Source organism: Mchenga conophoros, linkage group LG11 (genome assembly GCF_057382185.1).
Source record: "Mchenga conophoros isolate Kocher_MC1m ecotype Shallow Benthic linkage group LG11, M_conophoros_male_GT1.1, whole genome shotgun sequence".
NCBI lineage: Eukaryota > Metazoa > Chordata > Actinopteri > Cichliformes > Cichlidae > Mchenga > Mchenga conophoros.
Genome location: NC_140536.1, coordinates 4,788,780 through 4,807,247, shown reverse-complemented (window position 1 = coordinate 4,807,247; position 18,468 = coordinate 4,788,780). Strand labels below are relative to the sequence as shown.

At 42.6% G+C, this 18,468-nt stretch overlaps 1 protein-coding gene across 1 annotated transcript; it reads left to right on the top strand.

Moving 5' to 3' along the window:
- The first annotated feature begins 2,972 nt into the window (after nt 1–2,972).
- LOC146563469 (uncharacterized) lies at nt 2,973–9,822 on the top strand. Its single transcript, XM_085290879.1, has 5 exons — nt 2,973–3,752; nt 3,852–4,148; nt 4,220–5,001; nt 5,092–5,239; nt 9,802–9,822. The coding sequence occupies exons 1-5, from the start codon at nt 2,973–2,975 to the stop codon at nt 9,820–9,822; spliced, it is 2,028 nt and encodes a 675-aa protein (XP_085147005.1).
- Nucleotides 9,823–18,468: the final 8,646 nt, after the last annotated feature.

The window sequence follows — 18,468 nt, the reverse complement described above, 5'->3', positions numbered from 1 at the left end:
CATTTTTTATACATATAAATTTTTTTTAAATGGTACATTACCAGTACCTTAAAAATCCATTGTCCAGAAGCAGGTGTGATAATATTAAAATTCAGGGAAAAAAATAAAAGTAATGTAAAATTAAACATCATGGCTCTCGTCACTAAGTTTTTAAGTCAATACCTTATATAATATCAAAATATACAATTAAAAATTTATTTTTACATATTTTTTAAGTGATTAAAATTGTGTCCAGAGTTTTTGTCAGCACCGTCAGATTTTTTAAAAGTACAAACAAATCAGGAATTATTGTGGGTAGCTTACAGTCTGAGGACCCCTTTACCACTTCCTGTTTGATACACATGCCATAAGGTCACTGCTGTGATATATATTTCATTTATGGCATACCTTTCTGATAAAACTCTGTGTCACAGCTATAGTGCGTCAACACCAAAGTCAATGTAATCCAAGATTTAATTTTTGTTTTTTGTATAAAGAGCTTAATTTAGGTAGATTGTAGAGGCCATAAGCAAACGATGAAAAACAAGATGGCTTCTGTCAGAAAAACATGTGTTATGAGCGAAAGTAGGGTATTTTGTCAACACCATCAGATGTCAACACCATCAGGATTTTTGTCTGACGGTGTTGACAAATGTCACAAAAGTGTCCTATTAATCAATTATATTAAGTAATTTTTTTTTTACTAATATTTCAGTCATATTACTTCTTGTGTATTTTACTGATATTTCTGCTTTACAGATGTGTCAAATATTATCTTGAATCTCATTGTTTATGTATACTTTATTAATCCTGTAGGAAAATGCTTAGTCCTCTGCATTTAACCCATTCACTCAGTGATGCAGTGGGCAGCTACCAATCCAGGATAGCCGCCGTTCGTTGGATTTGAATGCCCAACCTTTCGATCATGTGGCATCTACTGAGCTAGCTGTGCCCCGAGAGCTGTTCTTTAAGTGATGATGTATGAATCCTGCTTCCGGGCCCAAACTACTCTGTGTTTATTAAGCCTGTTGTGCTGTTAAAATGTTTTAATGCTTTTTATCTTGTTCTATTACATCTGAACAAGCACCTAAAAACAGTCAGTGATCACTGTCAGCCTAACCAACGGGAACCCTCACGTTAACCTTTATCAAGTGGAAAAAAGTTAGCATTCATCCTCCAGCTTCACTGTGTTTATGTTATGCTAACACAGCTGTGTCGCTAGCAATCATGTACCACATCACTATATACCAGCTAGCCCAACTTGAGTAACCCTACAGACAGTGGCGGTCCTAGCCTGTTTGGCACCCCGGGCAAACACTCCCTCTGGCGTCCCCTTCCCCACACACACACACACACACACAAAACATATTAAGTATTGTACATTAACATAAAACTGTTGTACACACACACGAAGAGAGAGAGAGTATGCATAGTATGCAAACGGCTACCAAACAGCCATCATAATTCAATTCATCCATCCATCCATTCGCTTCCGCTTATCCTTTTCAGGGTCGCGGGGGGCGCTGGAGCCTATCCCAGCTGTCATAGGGCGAGAGGCGGGGTACACCCTGGACAGGTCGCCAGCCTGTCACAGGGCTAACACACAGGGACAGACAATGCATGTCTTTGGACGGTGGGAGGAAGCCGGAGGAGTACCCGGAGGGAACCCACGCAAACACGGGGAGAACATGCAAACTCCACACATGGAGTTGAATTGAACTCAGGACCTTCTTGCTGTGCGGCAACAGTGCTAACCACCGTGCCACCGTGCTGCCCGTAATTCAATTCAATTCAATTCAATTCAATTCAATTTTATTTATATAGCGCCAAATCACAACAAAAGTTGTCTCAAGGCGCTTCATAGATACGATTCGTCATACAATGAGAACAGGACAAATCAACAATTGACAATGACTAATTAATATTAAAATCTGTAACATATTGTATTGTTTGGAGTTTAGTCTGTTACTGTTACTATTTTTACCATTTCTTCTTGGACCAACCCACATAACCCACATAATATCCTTGGGGATTAATAAAGTATTCTGATTCTGATTGTTTTAGGATGACCTGCCATTATCCAATGACACATCTGCTTACCTGCATCTTTTACTCGTTTCTCCTCCTCTTCTCCTCTTTTTTCTAAACTGAGGACCTGAACTTTTCTTGTCCATCTTCCATTGGTTTTAATTTTGCTCTCCAGTATGAACACCCATCCCTCAACCCGAGGATCACCACAACATAACCTAATAGACCTACACCTTAGTTCACAGAATTACGTTGTCTAGGGTGCATTTCTGAGATTTCACACAACCCAGGATTCAAATCATGAATACATAATGGTGTTAGGATGCCTGGGTCGTTGACCCAGGGTTTTTGAGTTTATGATATTATTTATATTTTCTAGTTTTTGGTTTCTTTGAGTTCTGTCTTATGGTTTATGTCTCTGTCTTCTTTAGTTGCTCTGTCTCCCCTATCACCTGCATCCCCTTGTCTAGTTCGCGTCTATGTGTATCCTTAGTTCCTATATCCCCGTGTCCAGTCAGTGTTTGTGTCTGCCCTGGTCCCACGTCTCTGTTCCCTCTGTAGTGCCTACATGTGAGGCTGTGTCTTTGTTCAGTCTGTGTTATGTGTTTCCTGTTTTACTTTGAAGGTCTCTGTCTTTTCTCAGTGTGTTCAGTTTACGCTTCTTTGGTCTCGTCAGTTCTGATTTGTCCCAGCTGTGTTTCCCTCCTGTTACTCATTCCCTGATTGCTCCCTCTGTGTATTTAAGCCCTGTGTTTCTCTGTGTCCGTGTCGTGATCTACCGTTTTCTTAGCTGTGTGTTCTGTCATTTCTCCAGTTTAAGTTTGTTTTGAGTTTTTTCAGTTATGTTATATTTTTGAGTACCTAATTAAAGCCTTTTTGAGTTCACGTCCGTCTCCGGAGTCTGCACCTTGGGTCCTATTCCTGCCTGCACACAGCCACACCTAACAGAAGATCACGACCAGAACATGGACCCAGCAGACTCCGTGTGGTATCAGCGACCCGCAGTTTCTGCCTTCCTCAAGGAGATCGTGAGGGAGGAAGCTGAGCATGCCCAGGAGCTCCAGTCACCCTTCTATGGGTCACGTTTGGCTTTGGGAGGGCCCCGCAGCCTCCAAATGGCTACGGCCGAGCCAGTGTCTATGCCTCGGGCGATCAGGTTGAGCACATGCTCCTTCTCTCCAGTCGCTACACCTCCGCCTTCACCCCTGGATTACCAGTCCGACAAGAGAGTTAAGCGGCGGAGGAAGAGAGATTATGTGACACCGGACGTTAGACTCACTCCGCTGCAGTCCTTCGCTCTGTTTTTGGGTCTGCCACGTTCTGAGCTTCACAAACTCTCTGCTTCCTCATCGCAGCCCGGTCCTTTGGAGGATTCGCAGCCCAGTTCGCCACCTCCCACTTCCCGGAGGAGGCGACGCTCACACCGTCACCACTCTTTTTCTGCGGAGCAACTCCCGGTGGTGAGTTGTGATTGCTGTCGTTCCTCGGAGCTGGAAACTAACAATCATATGAACACTGCTAAGACTGAGACTATTAAGACTGTTAGACGTGGTGGTGGTAGGAAGTTAAAAAACGTTTTAGAAGAGTCTGTGTTTGCTGAGCCTGCTCCTTCACACCATTGTGTTCCTGCTCCCAGGGCAGCTCAGGCCCAGCATTCCCCTGCACCTGTTTCAGTGCTTCAGGTGAGGGAGGCTGAGGTCCAGCTGGTCCCTGCTCAGGTGTCTAGGCTGGCTGAGCCTCTGCCTGTCGCTGCACCCGTACCAGCTCCTCGGGTGGGGACTGCAGCTGCCCAGCCGTTGACTGTGCCTGTCCCGGCTCCCAGGGTGAGGATGACCGGGAACCAGTTAGCTCCTGCACCCGTACCTTCTCCTCGGGTGGGAGTGGCTGGTGTCCGGCAGGTACTTGCACCTGTTTCTGACCTCGCTGGAGGCTCAGGTGAGCCCGTCCAGCAGGTTTCTGTAGGATCCGTAGGCTCAGACAACCTAGTCCAACCATCTGCTAATCCACCACCTCACCCGCCATTGCTGCCATCGTTACAACAGTCAATACAACTTAAACTTCTCTCCATAGCTCAGACATTAGCTCACCTATCGGCTCAGTCACCTGCTCAGTTACCGCCTCAGTTGTTTGCTCAGTCATCTGTCTCCGCTGGAGGGTCCGAGGGGCCCGTTCAGCCACCCGTCTCCGCTGGAGGTCCGAGGGGCCCGTTCAGCCACCCGTCTCCGCTGGAGGGTCCGAGGAACCGCTTCAGCCACCCGTCTCCGCTGGAGGGTCCGAGGAACCGCTTCAGCCACCCGTCTCCGCTGGAGGGTCCGAGGAACCGCTTCAGCCACCCGTCTCCGCTGGAGGGTCCGAGGAATCGCTTCAGCCGTCTCTTCCTGCTGGAGGGCCCGAGGAGCCTGTTCAGCCTTCTGCCACGTCAGCGGGAGGGCCCGAGGAGCCTGTTCAGCCTTCTGCCACGTCAGCTGGAGGGCCCGAGGAGCCTGTTCAGCCTTCTGCCACGTCAGCTGGAGGGCCTGAGGAGCCTGTTCAGCCGCCATTAGCCTCTGCCTCTGCTACGCCTGGTCCAGCTTCTGCTTCTGCTACGCCTGGTCCGGCTTCGGCCTCAGCTTCTGCAGTTCCGCCTGGTCCTGCCTCCGAGTCTGCAGCTCCGCCTGGTCCGGCCCCGGCCTCTGCAGCTCCGCCTGGTCCGGCCCCGGCCTCTGCAGCTCCGCCTGGTCCAGCTTCGGCCTCAGCCTGGGCTTCGCCTGGTCCGGCCTCAGCCTCTGCAGCTCCGCCTGGTCCAGTCTCCGAGTGTTCAGCTTCGTCTGCTCCTGAGGTCTCCATGCTGTCTGTTCCTGCACGTCTTGCCCGGCCTGCACGTCTTGCCCGGCCTGCACGTCTTGCCCGGCCTGCACGTCTTGCCCGGCCTGCACATCCTGTCCGGCCTGCTCGTCCTGCACGTTCTGTCCGGCCGATGACTGGACGTCGTTGCCGTCATGGACAGCCCCCTGAACTACGCCGCCGTCGGTTCCTCCCGCCCGGCCGACCTCCTGACCTGCTCCGCCGCCGTCGGTTCCTCCCGCCCGGCCGGCCTCCTGATCTGCTCCGTCGCCACCGGTGCCTTCCACCTGGCTGGCCTCCTGAACTGTTTTCTGGGCTCTTGGACCATCAGCCTCCGGGCCGCCCCCCTGAACTGCCCGGGTTTGGACTGTTGTGCTGTCAGCCTCCGGGTCGGCCCCCTGAACTTTTTGTGAACTGTTTTTCCTGGCCGTCTGCGCCTGTCGTGAGCCTGTTTTTTGTTCTGTTGCTTTCCGGGCTCCGTTGTTTGTTCTTTTTTTGTTTCTGGCTCCTTGTTTGGTTTTGTTTCGAGCCCTCCATCCTGTTTCCCCCGCCGCCCACCCTGGTTCGGTTGTTTTGTTTTTTTTTTGGTTTTGATATTTTGGTTTGGGCTGTCTGGAAGCCAGCCCTTAAGGGGGGGGTACTGTTAGGATGCCTGGGTCGTTGACCCAGGGTTTTTGAGTTTATGATATTATTTATATTTTCTAGTTTTTGGTTTCTTTGAGTTCTGTCTTATGGTTTATGTCTCTGTCTTCTTTAGTTGCTCTGTCTCCCCTATCACCTGCATCCCCTTGTCTAGTTCGCGTCTATGTGTATCCTTAGTTCCTATATCCCCGTGTCCAGTCAGTGTTTGTGTCTGCCCTGGTCCCACGTCTCTGTTCCCTCTGTAGTGCCTACATGTGAGGCTGTGTCTTTGTTCAGTCTGTGTTATGTGTTTCCTGTTTTACTTTGAAGGTCTCTGTCTTTTCTCAGTGTGTTCAGTTTACGCTTCTTTGGTCTCGTCAGTTCTGATTTGTCCCAGCTGTGTTTCCCTCCTGTTACTCATTCCCTGATTTCTCCCTCTGTGTATTTAAGCCCTGTGTTTCTCTGTGTCCGTGTCGTGATCTACCGTTTTCTTAGCTGTGTGTTCTGTCATTTCTCCAGTTTAAGTTTGTTTTGAGTTTTTTCAGTTATGTTATATTTTTGAGTACCTAATTAAAGCCTTTTTGTTCACGTCCGTCTCCGGAGTCTGCACCTTGGGTCCTATTCCTGCCTGCACACAGCCACACCTAACAAATGGGCTTGGATTTACAACATTATGAATGAAATGTGCTCTATTTGGAAGCAGCCACCCCCTCCCCTTTCCACGGGTTGTGTGTGAGACTTTAAATCATCAAACTGTAAATTTAAACATTTACATTTTTATTGATCCGTTTACCCCTAGTCCTAAAGTGTATATTTATTTTCTTACTCTTCTTATATTTATTGTTTGTTTACTTGCACTGCTGTAACTGGAGCCTCATCGTCTCGTCTCTCTATATACAATAAAGTTTACTTTGACTTCAGCAAGTGCACCGAGGGATCTTCCGCTCACTTTTCGCGTATAGAATTTCGAAAAAACATCAGTGCAAATTATGAGTCTGTATCATAATGTCCGCTGTTTTCGTGTTTGTTTTTATTTTGTTTTATTTTGCGAGTTGGTTATTAGATGCTGCTCCAGCCGGTCAGAGAATTATTTACTTGCTCCCAGCAAATGGGCGATAGAAAACCGATCGGTGCGTATGTCATTCCCAATATGCGCTGACTGACGCGATGCCCGTGATGTCGCCCCCCACCACGATGCCGCCCCGGGCAACCGCCTATGTCGCCCATATCTAAAACCGCTACTGCCTACAGAAGTCACTGCTGTTTAGTTTTCTGTCTTAATTTATGTTGGAAGTGGTAGCAGAGCTGGCGTATCATGTTTAGGTGGAAACAAGCAATCTAACTTCTAACTCTGTTAAATGTCATATATTCTGTTTTCATGGATGCCTGGATGTTACACCTGGTAAAGCAGCCGCACTGATCATTTTATTAAAGATGAAAGAATTTAGACAGTTTGTAACTCTCAGTGATGCCACAGAGTTCCTTTGACTTTGGGATCTGAAGGGGAGTTTGGACCTGGAAATGGCTAATGACATCAGAGTTAATGGCCGGATAGCATTTCTATTGCTTAATGCATAATTGTGCTGTGAATATTCATCCTTAATCTGTAAAAAAGCATAAGGTTCAGAAAAATTATAGTAATTACAAAATGGTACATTTCAGGCTAGAATAGCAAAGGGGAACCTGTCAGTAGAGCAACGAAGGAGAAGGAACAGGGATGATCAAAAAAGAAGGAGAGAAAAAATTAACAGCCAGCCTGAGTTGAAGAAAGAGTTTCTCATAAAGGGAAAGATATAGAGTGAAAGAGGGAAAAATAAAGAACATCAGTTATCTGAAAGAAAGAGAAAAAAAAGCAGAAGAGAAGGTTTTGGAAACAAGCACAGAGAGACAAAAGGAGAGAAATTACAGCGGGGTCTTAACACACAACCACAGAGAATCAAGGAGTAGTAGGCAGCTACTTGCTGGTGAACTATTAAGATGTAGAACTTGACATGTGCAAAAACAGAATTGTTATGATGTGTCTTGTGATATTACAAAGGTTGTTAAGGTTTAATGGTCATTTTGAAAGAAATAATATCTTGTTTTCTACCAGAGTGTCACCACCGTCAGTTTATTTTTCTCTTTTGGAGAACCATATAGTTTCCTTCCTTTATCTTCCAATAAAAATACGTAATTTTCTTAATAAATGTGTAATTTGCATGCTGCTTAATATGACTGTTTCTTATACAGATTAAATACAAGCTTCTGAAAATATGTATGACTGTAACTCTAATAATAAAAAGCCAAAACAATCTTACTTTTAAATAATAATAATAATAATGGATTGGATTTATATAGCGCTTTTCAAGGCACCCAAAGCGCTTTACAATACCACTATTCATTCACTCTCACATTCATACACTGGTGGAGGCAAGCTACAGTTGTAGCCACAGCTGCCCTGGGGCAAATGTGGTATAATTACTTTGAAAACACATGTGCATAAACAATAGAATAGAGAAGCTGCTAATAGTCAAAAGAGCTGAAACAACTTAATTTAAAATATATATTTTTGCATTTCTTTGTGTCTGACGGTGTTGACAAAAACCTTGCACTTCTCCAGGAAAAACACAAATTATTAAAAAATGTTACACCTGGAGGATAAGTGCTTAATCTCAGTGTCTGTAGACACAGTAAGAAATCCTTTTGTTTTAACTTGAGAGCCATTTTATACAAAGAGAGAAATCTGAGAGGTCATGTCAGCCACTAGTACTGTAGGCACTTTCACCTGGGGTCACCCATATTTGTGGGCCAGAAATGCAGGTTAGACTGACAGTAGCTTTTCTCATCCCTTCTTTTATTTCAGCTTTGATGGTGAGAAGAGAAATGCAGCCTTTGAGACATCAATGGGGGACAGAAAAATCCATGGCAGGTCACCTATTGGGATTTCAGATGTGGTGCAGTGACTAAAGCTCCCACTCTCCCACCACCCAGAGAGAAGAAAAATCATGACCATTGACAACTTGCAGGTCTTTCATAATGGTGAACATTGTCTAGACACACATTGTTAAAGTGATCAGGATACTAGGAGCCACACCAGATGGTCTAAAGGGAAAAGATACAAACAAACATAAAGCAGGATATTCAGATGAGAAACAATATATAAAATTGTATTTAACAGAACATGTTACACCTCATAAATGCAATGAAAGGACATAGCAAATCTATGCTGAAATACGTTTTAAGAGGTATCTATCATAAAACTTATTTAATGCTCTTATGCAGTGTGTTCAGGTTTTATTTCTTCTGGGAGAGAAGAACTGCACTGTTCAGTGTTTGTTACATTTGATTCAGGTGTGCCTGCATACTGCAAACTATCATACTGCACAGAGCACAGAAACTTGACTTTTTGGACCATAATAATGTCATTGTAGTTATTTATGGCCTATATTCAATCTTTTGCAATTTCACCAATCTTGTGAAAGATGAGCAGCAAACCTTCACCCAATCAGAATTCCAATTAGCTTATTTAACAAAACTGCTATCAACATTTTGAAAGCATAAAAATATCATTATTTGCTGGGAGATTTGTCCAAGGCAACAAAAAGCAATTTACCATTTATTTACCCACTGTATATGTGATTGTTTTATTTGCTTGAATGACAAAAAGGGTCCCACTGTAACAATTATTTTAATATATATGGATGGATAAGTGGCATGTCCCTATTTTAGTGTAATTACTTGTGGAAATGTGCATTTATTTTAATTCGAGGCACTGTCCGGCAAATCACTTTTACAATACTTTTTCTTTGCATACGATAATCTACAGCATGTAGGCAGGACATTTTCTAAGAGTGGAGGATTGTAGGTATTTACTGCTCCAGTTCTTTGATTTAACAACTCTAAGAGTCCAAGCTCCAAGATGTTGTATATTATTATTATTATTTATGACATTTATGATTGTGGTGTAAAATGTACAAGTAAAAATTGTGTCCTATTGTGTCCTATTTTTGGTATTTCTCACTAGGCACACATGGAATCTCAGGGGAAATGGGGAAAGTTGATCAACCTCAGACGGTCAACTTTCCCCATTTATTAAAGCCATTAACCACAGTCCACTGCATCAGCTGATGGAGGTATGTGTTGGTTCAACGAATGACAAATTCCCTCAAAAAGATTTAATGGATATTGTGTGGTAAATAATTATTTGTTCCCATTTTGAATTTGTACATTTGCTTACTTACAAAGACATGACACAGATCTTCTCGTCGCTGGATGATTATACTACAGACGTTAGTGATTCTCCCAGCTTCCGTGAATCTGTGCTTTAGTATTTTCGTGATTCGTGAGTGACTTCTTTTTCCTGTGCCACAGTTTTCCTTCCTGGACCTGTGACCTCCCTGCAGTGCACGCATGTGTGAGGCTGGGCGTGAAGATGAGAGCGAGTGTGAGAGAGCTTCCCCTTGGTCCCTTGGAGCCTGGATTTCCCCCTCACTGTATATATTGTGCACCAGTGTTGTAAATTAACTGTGTTTGGAGACGTCAACCTGCTCTGCTCTTGAGTCTCTACTCTCAGTTGTGACATGACCGGTCTCTAATTTTTATGGTAGTTTCATTTTAATAGAGAAAGACAGAATATCTGAACGAAATAGGAAAAGAAAAAAATGACTTTGTACTTTGTGGAGCAGCACTTGTTGGCATGCAAATTGCTACTGTAACACATTTCTTGTAGTTACCAATTTACCAAGTTTGTGCAAATCTCAGGAAGGAATTTAGCCAACTTCTTTATAAAAACCTTCACCAAACCATTCATTCCAAAGACTTCTTGAGCAAGAAGAAGCTACATTTGCAGACCCGTCTAAATGATTAAGAAGGCAAATTATTCCAATCTACCATTATTACTAATGGTAGTCTTGGTCACTGTGGTCCCAACTGGCTTCAGCAAGCTCCTTCTGTGTAGGTTTTCATTATCACCCTCACTCATGAGCTGAGATCTTGAATGGGACTCCAGACTAAGGGCGACAGTTGTCACCTTCTCACAAAGCTTCTTGCTGACATACTTTGACAGGTCTTTGGTCTTTAATATGGTTGGAGAGAGGTTGGAATGCAATAAATTGATTCAGTGGATGGATGGGCTTTAAACACATGCACAGTTGAAAATCAGTATCTGTAATTGATTGACTGATTAATTGATTGTGTTACGTGGGCACACATCCAGTGTGTGAGAGCCAGAATTCTGCCAGGGCTGTAGGGTATCAAATACTCTATTTTATTCGATGACATGCAAATAATTTTTCAACTTTCATGGAATGTGTTTTTATTTTTTCTCTGGATTTTTGGTTGATATTCTGTCACTCTCTGTTAAAATGAAATTACCCCCAAAATTAGAGACTGTTCATTTCTTTGTGAGCCAAGTTCAGCAGGGGATCAAATAATTATTTCCCACACTGTATACACCAATTTCACAGTGGCTAATGAAACACTGCTCACTGAACCTCAGTTTTTTTAAGAATTAAAAAAGGGAAGAAAGCCAGTTAATAGCATTGATTTGGAAAAGAATAGCTGTTTGTTGCTGTTGATGAAAATATGAAAAACATGCTGGTAACTATACAGTATCGCTGGGATGATTTATTTAAAATTTACGGTGGTGAATCACCCCTGTGTGTCCAGCATGACCTTTTGTTGCACAGGTTTGAAGTTGCCAGGATACACTTTCTGTTGTGGTTACAAAGAAAGAACAACATCCAATCCTTATATCTCTCTCCCACACATTCGCAAAGCATCTCTTCAGTTCAGTATTTTGCAGTAAAAGCTGTTGAATTCTCCAGCCCATCTCTCCATCAAATCTTCTTTGTTCTGAGGGTGAAAAGGAGCTATTTTTGTTCATCTAGAAAACTTTTTAGCACCAGTTACAGCAATACTTGCTGCACCTTGTTTGATCACCCTTTTCTATGATTGCATACTACAACTACTGTTAAAAAAAGGAAAGCCAAAGGAAGGAGACAATAACTCTACAATAAGGACTATAGTATATATATATATATGTCTCTATGTATTTGAGGCAATTATCACTGATTATCTATACATTTCTCAAAAATCTATTATACATCCCTATTATACATACATTTAACTGAAGTGCACATGGATATCGCTTAGTTAGGTATAGCTTAGTTCGAGTGGATTATGCAACGCGATATCTCAAGTGCAGTGTGCAGCACAGCTGCACACAATTTCTATAAATAGTGTGGCGCAGGCGCTGTTTCTGTCACGGTCTGGCTGGCAGACCGTGGGGATGTGGGGAAAGGAGGACCCAAAACGCAGACTCTGCGATGCAAACAGTGCTCTTTATTTACAGTGAAAAGGCTGTAAATAGCAACGGGGAGTTATTACTCCCCGTTGCTCCCTCGAACCCCGTGTGCGTGCTTCCCTCCGATATCTGTGCTCGTGCTCCCCGCTGTTGTGTTTCCGCACCCCCGTGCGTGCTGCCTCTCCGGACCACTCCTCCTCCTGTAGGGAAACCAGAGACGCAGCCGTCAACACTAACCCTCGGTGGGCATATACGCACAGCACAGACCTAAGCTAACACACACTGACTTGGTAAGATAACTCAATGATCCCGCGCCGGTGGGAGCTCCAACTCTCTCCTAAGTAGCTCCCCCGATGAGCCCTGATCAACAAAAGGTGTGGCATGAACTTCAGGTGTGGCCAGTCCTTCCGCAGGGCCACACCCCTCAGGCCTGCAGGTGGCTGAGCTCCATCCTCCAGCCACACCCGCAGACATACACACCCATACCCTGCCTATACATATGAGTGGAACACAGACTAACACAGCACAGTGCAGAAAAACACACACATCACCAAAATAATAATAATAATAACAATAACATCAACAGTCAAAACTGCTCACGGACCCCGAGTCCTCCAGAGCTGGGTCCGTGACAGTTTCAGGTCATCTCCCAAGTCAGTATCACGAAAGAGATACTGACTGACATGTTATGTCTTGCACAGGGATCTGTATGAATTATTTGGCATTAAATCTATTTGGATTTTCAGATGGAGCCTGGTGTGACGGTGGAGTCCAAGGAAAAGACAGCCTTCTCCACTCCGTATGGTTTGTGCCAATTTGTCACACTTCCGTTCGTCTTGTTTGAAGCCTGTGCCACTTTCCAGTGCCTCATGAACTGGGTGCTGCGGCCGCTCACTGCATATGCTGCCACCTACCTGGAGGATGTGGTCATCCACAATAACATGTGCATGTGCAGCGGATGGCCGCGGTCGTGGAATGCCTGAGGCAGGTGAGGCTCACGGCCAACCCAAAGAAGTCTGCAGTTAGGCTACGTTCACACTGCAGGCGAAAGCGCATCAAATCCGCAATAAACAGCAATAAGGATCATTATTAGGTTATTTACATTATTATGTAAATAACAAAATAACTTAAAGCAAAAATTGGGAAACGTGAAGTCCGAAGTCTTTATATTAAGGGCCATCTGTCAAACAATACTGTTTGCTCTGGGTCTAAACAGAGCGCGTTGTGTGTGACATCTTCTTTTGCGCATGCGGGCCGCTTTGAGCGTTCACACTAGAGCGCGTTTGCTGTCGCATTTTATTTGTAGTGTGAACGAGCAGACAAAAAAATCGGATTTGATCAAAAAATCGGAATTGAGTATTAAGACCTGCAGTGTGAACGTAGCCTTAGATGGAGAGAGGTATGGTATCTGGAGTACCACTTGGGGGGTGGTACAGGTGTGTGCACAGGCCACCATTGTTTCGTGCCCGCGCCCCAAGTAAGAAGTAGGTTTGGCCAGATGTGGCCCCGGCAGGGCCTCCTGGTGGGGGTATATGGCGGAGGGTGTTCATTGTTCTGATGTTAGCACTCAAACTGCTGTAGACATCATTCATTCATAATGCCTATATTCTAATGGCCCTGCTTCACCTCAGGTTGGATTTCTCCTCTTATTATTTGATAGTAGTGATGCTAATTCATTTTGAATTATCCCAGAGAATTCCTCACTTTCTCCTGTGCCACCTCACCTTCTGCCACTCACTTCTTGTCAGGCCCTCATCTCTAGAACAAGCTGTCTTTTAATTGCTTCATATTTTTCAATTTTCTTTAATGAAAATGACAATTCTGGGCAATGGGAGGAAATTATATTTGAGCAATAAATGGCTGACTCTTAAGACCTGCCCCTATCTCCAGCTCACTCCCCTACTGCTGTCCACTCTACACAAAGCCTCTGATGGAGCATCTGCAAAGATGGATTTAGCATCAGTGATAATTTTCCTAATTAAACCACACAATATTAAATTAGGAGCTGGTGTAGTTTAATTAGAGTTTCTTCTTCTCCTCTCTCTCCTCCCCCTGCTCCACTTCTCTTTCAGTCTCTCACTCTCATCTTGATAAGGTATGAGTTGGGCATGGGGGATTGCAGAGTCATCTGTTGAAAGAAGGGAATATCTCTGTAATGAATGTTGACCAAATGTGTTCACAGTTTCGTCCCGTTGTCTCTTCATTCCTCCTTGATGTCTCTGTCACCGCTGTAGAGCCAAAAGCTTTTATCTCAGAAACAGGGCATTTCAGGGGGTTAACAACAAAGCCAAGATCAGTTTAATCCTTTAGAAATTGTGCTGCATGTTTACAAAAAAGAAATAAATAATAACAACATACTAATGAATGATTGTTTACATACCACAAAATAACAGCTCAGCTATTCTCAAACTTGAGGATTCAAAACACAGACAAACATGTTTAGGTTAAGTAAATTACTACACAACTGAAGCTGTAAAACAACTTTTCAATATATATACATGTGTTTCACAAGGTTTCCCTGTTAGAACCATAATGTCTGTTTCTTTCACCCTCTAGCTGATAGTGGTACAAACTCAAGAGGCTACAAAGTATTTTAAAGTGGAAGTTTATTGCCTTTTATTGAGTGTGTGTTTGCTTCATGCAAAAAAAAAAGTTTTGATTGTGAATTGTACATGTGACTACATACTGCGCACTGGCTATATCTACTTAATGAATAATAAACTGTTCTGCATGTTCAAATAAAAATACAAAAGCACTTTGTTCATGTCCATTTTTGGACTTCACAAGGAACTGAAATTGATTACGTGTGTAATTGAGTGTTGAATATGGCCCCAAACGTATAGATCTTCTCTAGGTTTTCAATATATATACAATGATAAAGACAACTTAGTTTTTGTTTAGTTTTCCTCTAAACTCAATAATCATTTAAAAGGTCATCCCCTAGATCTTCCCACTACCTTTGGGATTCTTTTGTTTCCTACTCCTACAGTAAGTTGCAAAGTTTTCTTCGTCCATTTTAAATCTTTTAAACTGAAATTAAAGAACAAAGGTTGACTAACCTCTGAAGCCCATTTCACCATTTCTATAAAAACAGATCTGCTCAACAACTTATGATCACTGTCATATATTTGCAGAATCCAGGCAAAACGGAATGTCAGAAGAAAATTGTATATAGCTTCATGAAATGTGTTCTTTTATTGATCACTAAGCAAATGTCTACGTGACTTTTGACATGAACGCTTGTGTGATAAACAACTAATAGCTTCCTCTTTCTCTAAGAACATGCAGACTTAGAAAAGGGGAACCTCAGCTCTGAGTTCTTAGAATAACTCTGTTATCTTTGTACACACACACACACAGACACAAGCTTGTATAAATAAAGAACGCAGACAGTGATACAGCGCAAGTCTGGAGTACGAGCGCTCTATGACCATCCTCGCGAGTAAAGACAACTGCAGTGTTTGTGTTTTCTAACTCAGGTGTCTCAGCTGAAGAACTGCGGGGTGATTTTTAGAAATCCCCAGTCACGGAATCTGCAACAGTCCCTTTTTCCCTGTTTAAGATTCAAGGCGACTTGTCTGTGTAACCTAAATAAAGGTATACATTACAATACTATTTCCTTACTATTCAGTTTTTTGTAGCTCCAGTGTCTAATGGCTACTTTCTAGTTCTAGTTCTAGCAATTTGTAAATTGCTTATTTGTTTCTTAATAAGTAATTTGGAAATTTCAAAAGTAAGTTTTCTAACATTTTGCTTTCCTCAAATCCCCACAATTCACAGTGCTAACTGCTAATTATCTGCAAGCCATTGGCTTCTATACCTAGCACAATGTGCTTTAGAGCCCTTTCCCTGGAAAACAGCTCCCTGTTTAATTTTTTAAAAACTGGAATGCCAAAAATAATTAGTTTAAACTTTCTTTAAAAGCAGAGGGTGCTATGGTTCCTAGTTGCCATCAGTGACAACGCTTCTTTGTTTTGTTCTCTTTTCTCCCCCTTCAGTCTTTCCCTGTTTGCGTGTTTGCATTTGTTCGCCAGTGCTTGGCTAGTCTATTTACCTGTTTCTTCTGGTTTCCTGGTTGGACCCTGGTTGTAATCCTACCCTGCAACCTTTTGGGTAGCCTGATGTGCACCTCCTGAGAAATGTAGGAACATCAGCTCGATGCATACCACAATGACTTAAATGCCAAGGAAAGTTGCGGTGTAGGGATAAAAGGACTTTGCAGTTATTACGTAAGTTAGGACATAGATGTCCTGCTAAGTCTAAATCAAGATTTAGCTGTCCCAGGTTTCTGCATGTTCTTTGTTCACCTCTGCACCACATCGATTTCTCAGGTGGTGCTCCATCATGTCACTGTGACAAATATTCATTATTATGTCATTGTGACAGTGACATCATGATTAGACTTAGGAAAAAACAAATGGATCACCTATAGCAGCAACCTCTGGAGCTGAAAAATAACTGCCTACCATCAGTTGTTCTGGTAGCCAATTGAGTCTGACTCCAAAAGTGAGTCAATACAAAGGTTTCCATGCTAAGTAGTCTGACACGCGTTGGAACTTTTTCGATGCTACGTGTCACTGTATAGTGATGTTATACACGTACCTGTGTATCTCAGCATCCTCATCGATTGGCTAACGCCTGTGTGCCGCTGATCTGCTATCTAGCAGCCAAACAGCTGTTAGCTCAGCCTGGCTAAAGGCATTTCAGTAGGCAACGATGACATCAAACAAACCTAATGGGAGTATATTGAGCAATCTAAGACCACTGACTAGCATCAACAGCACTATTTTCTCCATACCTTCCCAACAGAACATCTGTCAGTGCCTGAATGGCTGTTAACAACATCAGTAATAACGCACTACTAAACCATGATATCATTAGTAACAGGAACATTGACTTTGTTTGCCTAGCAGAGATTATGATTGTCAAAAGAGTAGATACTCAGATATTAATCAATACTAAAAATTTATCACAAATAAAGATACTACTTTGCAGCAGTATCAATACCAACAGTGCTGTCTTTGCCCCATCCAGCTGACACACAACTTCACACAGCACCCACCGCAGCACACAGCTCATCCCTCCCCAGCTAAAGTAGTGAATGTTCATTGCGCTGAACGACTCCTTAGGAATGATTTTAAAAAGGTAAGTAAAGCTCCTGTTTCAACAGCATTGACGTAATAAACAGTTATCATAACCTAGTTAGCTTACCATAAGCTAGCTTAACATTAACGTAAGCTTTTTAAATATTTGCCATCTGTTTTAATAAAAATAATGGATAGCACACTGTATTTAGATATTAATAATTACTATTTAATTAATAATTGTTAATTATTCCATGCTGAATGAGTCGTGAATGGAATATTAAACCATAACAGAGTAGATTACCTTCAGATGGAGAACTGGCTATTGCGGGCTGTGCTGAGCAGCGGCGAAACCATATCTGAACTGAGCAGTGAGTTTTGAGTGTGAAGAACTAATCTGAGAAATCAAAGAGTGAACTCTTGAGCAGAGCAGACAAAGAATATGGCCTAAAGAGAGAGCTGAGGAAGTGACAAGCTGCAGGCTGAGGTGAAACAGTGTGAATGGTGGATCAGAGAGAGGCTGCTGTAATAAGATAATAAACTTTAACTTTTCTGCTTTTACAATAATTGATTAAAATGTGTTCTCAAATTTTTTTTATTTCCCCTTCCATAAATATCACACTTTATGCAAAGATGTTGTATTTTTCCATAACACTTCTAATGGTTAGAGGTTAGGTATTGTAAAACTTCTCCATAGTATTAAAAATTATATCAAGTTTCAAGTAATTTCCTGGGTATCAGTACTGAGTTTGAGATACTTGTCAACAGTGGTGGAGCGGGGGGGGGGGGGGGGGGGGGGGTGGCTTACTGGGCTTAAGCCCGGGTTGTTTTTTCAGAAGCCCGGGGTCTTTTGGAGTGTAATTTTTTCATAGTTAGCTGCCTGGCTGACAACTGTATGAAACAAAAAACTACACACAATATTCGAAGCACATAGTGCACACTGTGGGAATTTATGACTGTGCGTAAATCCCCCCCAATATTGGTATGATCCGAGCTCAGACACTAAGCGACTGAGCGAGGGGGAGCTGCTGCCTGCGAGTGCGGTGTTGGAGAAGCGCAGACAGAGGAGAACTGAAGTTTTACCAGGTACCAAAGCAAATCATTTGTACTGTACAAATAATGTAAATATGACGGTGTATCACGAAAGATTGATGTCAAACTGATCACTTGACCCATATTACATTACTTGCTCTTCAAGCCTAACAACAACAATGCTGTTTCTTTAGAGAGTCTTAGCTTACATGTATGTTTATTTCATATATTCAGGTGTTACCCTCCACGGCTAAATAAATCGGTTTCAGTAATGTACTGATATACAAGAATGGACATAAGGGGCTTTCTTCAAAGAAAAAACTCTGGTAGTATTTTATATATTATGCTTTGTATGTTGTTCAGTATATTTCTATGCAAAACAAGAGGAATTTCAACACACAGCAGTATATTCACAGTTTAAACCAGATATTTACATCCACTCTATGGAAAACACAAGAACATTTTTTTACTGTACAACATCAATTTAGAGTAAACTTGTTTTGTTTTGGATAAATAAATATTGAAATATCTTTTGAATTAGTTAAATGTCAGAATAAAGAGAGACAGAGCTGTCTATTTTTATCACTTTCATCAAATTTAGGAGTACATATACACTAA

Bases quoted from the DNA above. Each gene is read 5' to 3' on its own strand.
- LOC146563469 (XM_085290879.1), top strand. From the start codon at position 2,973: ATGGACCCAGCAGACTCCGTGTGGTATCAGCGACCCGCAGTTTCTGCC. The intron at 3,753-3,851 runs GTCGCTGCACCC...ACCGGGAACCAG, and splicing joins GGCTGGCTGAGCCTCTGCCT to TTAGCTCCTGCACCCGTACC. The intron at 5,002-5,091 runs ACTACGCCGCCG...GCCTCCTGATCT, and splicing joins CGTCATGGACAGCCCCCTGA to GCTCCGTCGCCACCGGTGCC.